The 6,000-nt window shown below is 42.5% G+C and overlaps 1 protein-coding gene across 7 annotated transcripts in view; it reads right to left on the bottom strand.

Moving 5' to 3' along the window:
• Positions 1-465: 465 nt before the first annotated feature.
• The window catches only part of LOC103054555 (LIM domain only protein 7), a 102,210-nt gene continuing 96,675 nt past the window's right edge, over positions 466-6,000 (bottom strand). For all 7 annotated transcript variants that reach the window (XM_088139549.1, XM_088139551.1, XM_088139552.1 and 4 more), the window contains 4 exons: positions 4,767-5,066; positions 3,551-3,659; positions 2,404-2,506; positions 466-1,039 (listed from right to left, as the gene is read on the bottom strand). In XM_088139549.1, coding sequence (XP_087995675.1) covers positions 1,014-1,039; positions 2,404-2,506; positions 3,551-3,659; positions 4,767-5,066 — 538 coding nt within the window. In that variant the 3' untranslated portion in view covers positions 466-1,013. The remainder of the gene's footprint in view (positions 1,040-2,403; positions 2,507-3,550; positions 3,660-4,766; positions 5,067-6,000) is intronic.

The raw sequence follows: 6,000 nt of genomic DNA, 5'->3' as shown, positions 1-6,000 counted from the left end.
TACACAAACCAATCTTAGTGTTATGTGTGAACAAGGCCATATTCGCAGCCTAGCTCATCTTTGGCCAAGTAAAAGAAAAATAGTAGAGGATATTCCATTTCTTAGAACTTGGCTTTTATTCTGAAATTTCTAAACAGATGCAGAAGTGTGCCAAATGTTGTGCTCCGTGTTTAACTCCCATTAAGTTTAATTTCTATGTTCTTTTCAATCTAGAATTTAAAGCTTTGCAATCTTGATTTAATTTCTATATTGTATAATTAAGAAGGAATATTATCCAGGCCAAGTTTCCATTTAATATAATTTCACAGGCTTTGGAAACAGAGCAACCCAATTAACTATAAATAATGCGTACCCCTATGAGGTTGGGATTTTATCTTGGAAACACTTTACCAAAAGAAGCCACTCCAGCTAAAACGTCTTTGTGCACAATTCTTTCCCCAAGACGTAACAAATTCATTCAAGCAGTTTGTTTAAGTGCAGCATCAGCAACTTTATTTACAAATACAAAAGAAAACAGAAGGAAAAATTCTTCAGTTATATTAACGTGTTTGAGGTGCAAGTAGAGTTACATTTTTCAAACATGGAACGAAAAAGAATGCTTCACAATTTCCCCAGCTGGATTTAACCACTAAAGCACAAAGGGATATTGAATAAAGTGAAGTTGACAGTTTTAAAAGGGTAATATTACTTAAGCTTAGCAACTGAAATAAAGACGCAACCACTTCTGCGTGCCTTCAAATGTAATTCTTACAAAGTTCTGCACAACTCTCTAGAATGTCCCATCTGAAATTCCCAACAATCCTCTGCTTCTTATTTTAGGATGGGATTATACATCAAATGTAATTGGGATGACCTTCTCATAAATACTTCAAAATAAGTTTTATGGAGGATGCAGTTAATTTTCTACATGATCTAGACAGGCCCTACAAAACACACCCGCTCTGCATCTTTATAGATCTACAGCAGCAGCCTCTTTCCCAAACTGTTGCAGAAGCTTCATCTTCATGCTCGGATCACATGGCAGTTGCCTGTCCAGCTACTGGCATCAGAAAGAAAAAAGACGAATTACCAAGTGCAGAGTAAATTCAGACTATTTTCTAAACAAAATTAGCGTATTTGTTTGTATCCTAATTGCACTTACTTACAGTGTTTTTAAATAAAAAAGATCTTTCTTTTCTAGCCTCCCTAACGGCTGGCAAAATGTATTCATGTCACCACAAGCTTTCTGAAGGGCCAGTATGACGACCTTTCGTGGCCAGCAGTCGGAGCTCTAAGAACAGGCACTGAAAGCAAAGCGTGAAGCGTGGTGGAAGGACACCGGCTGGAACCATATTAGTGACGTTCATGACTGCCTGGTTCCTGCTGGTCAGGATGGCCAGGCTCTTCCAGACGTAGCATGTGACGTGTGCACGAGACTGGGAAAAGCATGCTTCTTGATGGCAGTCCATGTTCCCTCCACAGCAACTCACACAATGCTCAGTACGTTTTGCATTTCGCCTTTCATTTGTATTTACTCTGGTATCAGAAGATCTATGCTCTTTAAGAGCCTCCAAAAAGCTTAGAAAAAGAAGGTGCAGGGAAAGATATGAAGATATGGGTGGAACAAGCATCACCACAAATGCTTTGCAAGCATGCTTTGATGACAAACAACATCATGCCCACGGGGCTCAGCTGCACTGCCAATGCTTTGGGGTGTGCACCCGCAGGGGGCAGGGAGGCAAATAACAAAGCATGTGTTGTGACATCACAAGGCAAACACATGTCAGGATATGACCCGTTTTTCACTGCACACCTTTCAGCATCATTCCACCATCAGGGATTTTAAAAATGCTTAATATAGCTTTTTTAATAACACGTTTACTTATAAAACAATACAAATTCAGAATCAACTTTCCCCACTTGTGTTCTATTACTTAGCCATCATTTAACACAAAGCAGGATATTTTTAATTTTTTTGTGGTGCATAACAAAACGAAATATAAACAATTGAAAAAGTCATCGTTGACCTGTTATTTCCCTTTCCCTCCCATCAGAGGGATGAACGGGGCTGTAAAGACTGTTTACTCCGGCTCTCTGCTTGGCCCACAATCTGCAGCTGGAAACGTGCCGCGATGTCTTTAATGGTGGTGAGAATCTCACATTCACTTACTCTGCTTCTGCTATATACCTCCAGCTAAAAGGAGCCCACCCCTATTTTACTGCACCATTTACACGACACTTGATTCTGATTTATAACAGAAGAGGAACCCCTATTAGTCCAAAGAAGAGCATCTTGTCCAAATTTGATAGCTGACTGTCTAACCAAAGCAAAGCATCTGATGTCTGAGAAAAACAAACCAACAAAAATCCCTCTTCAGGATCACGCAGCTTGTACTGTGACTGACTACGGGGAGAGCTTCTTACTTTTAAATCTGAGATAACAGTTGTTGCAGAAGAGCTCACTGTTTCGGATACGGACTTCTGCTCCAGCCTGCGATCCTCCAAGGTTGCCCTCGCAAGCCACACACTGTACAGAGAAATTGGACAGTTAGCCATGATCGAAGGGCCCCCGGTGGTCGGGATGTGCGACGTAAGCCACGGGTCCTTGTGAGCACGAGGAACAGGGTGGTTAACATTCTGCTATGCAGAGTAATGGCAGAGCAGCAGAATGAGCAGACTAAACAGCTGCACAGCCTAAACGGAAATGAAGATCCACAGATCAGATGATCACCTCTTGCTTTCTGAAACAGAATGGATTTATATGGCACATGGAGAAAGCAATGATTTTGGCACCAAACTGTTTCCTTTGACGAGTCATAGGCAGATTCTTAGCATTAGTCTGCTTTCAATTTGGCTAGGCTTCCTAAATGATTTTCTGCCGCACTTCTCTCAGAATCATAAATGTGCCTATTTCAAACGCGGCAAGGAACAGTGAGATGACAACCGTGTCCACATGTTCCCAGAAGTCATGTCTCAGTGAACTCAGTGGGGCTCATTCACTATAAATGTTATTCTTCATAACTATAATATGACTGCATTTAATACACACATTTACTTGCTTTAAAACAACTTGCAGAGAGCATTCTGGCTGGCTTGCGAAACGTATTAGGATTCAGTGTTTTTGATATGCATTTACATCCAGGCACGGTAGAAGACATAAGATCTGTGCAAATGTTGGCTTCCTTTATGTAGTAGCAGTTGTGTACTTTTCCTGCTGTGATGGCACTCACCACATGAACAGAGGGTGCAAGGAGGTGGGTGTGGAAGGAGCCCAGAGACCCAGGAGGGAAACTACTCTTATCGCCTGTTCGGTCTTATCTTAAGGCGCTCTCCATTAGAGAAGCTCCGGCCTCCTTTGTCCAAAGCTACAGAAAGCCACTGAACATTTTGTAGTAGGTTAATGAGCCCACCGACAGCCGATTGCTGAAGGCTTCCTGTTAGCAGACAGATTTTGCTGCATTGCTTCTTGCATGCGCACATAAGGGAGGCCAGCAAGCCAGCATGGGGGGTATCTGCTACCACGCAAAGGGCCAGGAAGAGCCCCTGCACCTCACGGTTTTGCCCCTCTCACCTTAAAACAATGTAAATGATAGCAAAGGCCAAGAGATTCGATGATCATGGCCGCTCCTTTGCCCAGAGCGTTTCTACAGCTGGAACACATTCGCTTTCCACTCACCGACCTAAATATAGAATAAGAATGTGGTTGAGGAGCAGATTATGGAAAACCAGGCAACAGAACAGGGAAAAGGCGCAGCCACAGAAGGAGTAATGAACCAAAACCCAAGACTGCAAGGAGAAAGCAGAAATGTTCTTCCCTGGGAGGGAAATTAATCAACCAGAAAGAATTACCATGTCCAAACTTTAAATGAAATACAGCTATTACGTTAGCATAAATCATTTAACAATCCTAAACATGACTAAATTTAGAAAACAACACATATGGTTTAGGGCCCCAACTCATTCCTTATCTGTGGAATACAATTTTCAAGCTCCAGCATCTGTTTCTTCTTTAGGCAACATGACACTAGGCTGGGACACACAACAGAAACTCCTTTGAAGTTAGGCTATATAAAATACCGTGAAGGCTATTGTGCGCCAGCCCGGCCAGCATCTTGCCAGTTGCCAACGCCTGGAAACACGGAGATGCTTCTGGACTCACACAAGCCTTTCCCCCGCTTGGCTTTCAGGCAGCCTTTGCTCCCCCCTCCTAGAGGATGAGAAGCCCGGAGGTCTCGGGTGCAAATAAGGCTCTTGTCAAACAACAATAGCCACCAAAGGAATAAACAAGTAAGTTTGAGCACACCCATAAGGCACTGTTATTCTTATTTACAGGAAATGACATAATCGTATGATTAAAAAAAAAGGGCTCAGCAACTTGGAAAAAAGGAAAGATAAAAAGGTGTTCTGCTGACATTCACTATATGTATTCAGTCACCATAATTAAATACATTTTGAAAAACGGTAGCTTATTCTGTTCAGAGAGAGAGAATGAATAAAGCAGGGAGAAGCACATGATTGTCTCAAATGAAGGTATAATATTTATAAATCTCTCCAAAATCAATTCATCAACCATCCAGAGTAGTATTAAATGCCAGAATCATGGTCATTTCAGAGTAGTGGGCCATGTCCCAAGGAGACAGACCACCTGCTTTAGAGAAAGGTGCATGAACCTACAACACACCCAGGAGTACTGAGAGGAATTCACAGCTGATCTCTAGAACTGTCAGGTTATTTCTTTCCCAAAAGAAAAGAAAAAACAAAAAGGGTTCAGTAGATGACTCTTATACCTGTTGCGCTGTTGAGTTCCAGGCTGGGAAGAAGAGGTTGGTGACTGAGCATGAGGAACAGAAGATGAGGGGGGAATGTGAGGCAAGGATGATGTCTTCATAGATGTAGCAGAAGGGGAGGGCAGGCTGGAAGACGGGGTGCGCATGTAAGCACGATTTGAAGTGGACACCACTGGAGGAATAGGTTGACCAAAATCTTGGCTGCTTGATAAAGATGTTGAAGATGCAGACTGGCTCATCCAGGAGTGAGGTCTCCAGGAATTTGTTCTTGAAGAGTCAAGATTATCTAAGCTCTCACCTCTGGAAGAAAAATGTATAGCTGGCTGTAGCTGGTCATTCTACACAAAAGTTACTATTATAACAGAAGAATAATTGTGATGAGGTTTCAACAAATGTACCGTAATCAAGTCACTTATGTTATTATAATGACAAGGTGCAGAAAATAATGGCTCAACACCGGCGGTGATCCTGGAAACTGCAAAATGAATCCCACGCCCTGAAGGAGGCTATGACCTTGAATATCTTGAACTGCAATCACAAGCAAACCAAAAGAAGTCCTGGATGTGATCAAGAAGGTGCTTGCAAAGGCAGCTTATGACACAGCATGGAAATCTGTGTTCAGGAAACTGCTTTTTCTGATTCAGAAAAAAGGAACTTTCAGAAGGAGCTATCCTGAAATCAGCGGGCTTTTGAATGGACCCATGCCTCTAGCCACCTATCAAGCAGTCCAAGCCACGTGGCTCTGCACAACAGAAGTGCCTGAAAGCCCAGCCACAGAACTATCACCTGAACAGCCTGCATACAAGTCGTCTGTCTAGGACAACTCTGCAGCATGATGTAGCTTTTGTATTCCGACATGAGACGTAAACCCCAGCATGCCTCTTGCAGAATTTAATTCCACCGGGGGCTATATATTTCTAAGGAGTTTCACCATGTCCCTGTCTACAGAATGAAACGTTATGAAGAACTGAGAGAAAATGATGCCTTGAAACACTCTAATCTTTTCTTCTGTCCTCCTTGGGGCATCAGCAATAGAAAGCTCCCAAAAAGCAGTACAGCCTTTTTGTGGGAAAAAAAAACGTCTATGGTCACCAAATGACAAAATCCCTTTATTTAAGTGCCGAAAAGTCACACTTTCCACACCCAAACATTCATGACCTCAAAAAGCTATGCCAGATAACTTTGTGTCCACCAGCACACAGTGACACTGGTGCCTGTTCCACAAACTGCTTTT

This window comes from Python bivittatus, unplaced genomic scaffold (assembly GCF_059951505.1).
Source record: "Python bivittatus isolate LINGU-HERP-01145 unplaced genomic scaffold, Pbiv_v1 ctg000210_np1212, whole genome shotgun sequence".
In the NCBI taxonomy this organism is placed as follows: Eukaryota; Metazoa; Chordata; class Lepidosauria; order Squamata; family Pythonidae; genus Python; species Python bivittatus.
The sequence above is the reverse complement of the archived record's forward strand: the minus strand, read 5'-3'. Positions and strand labels throughout refer to the sequence as shown.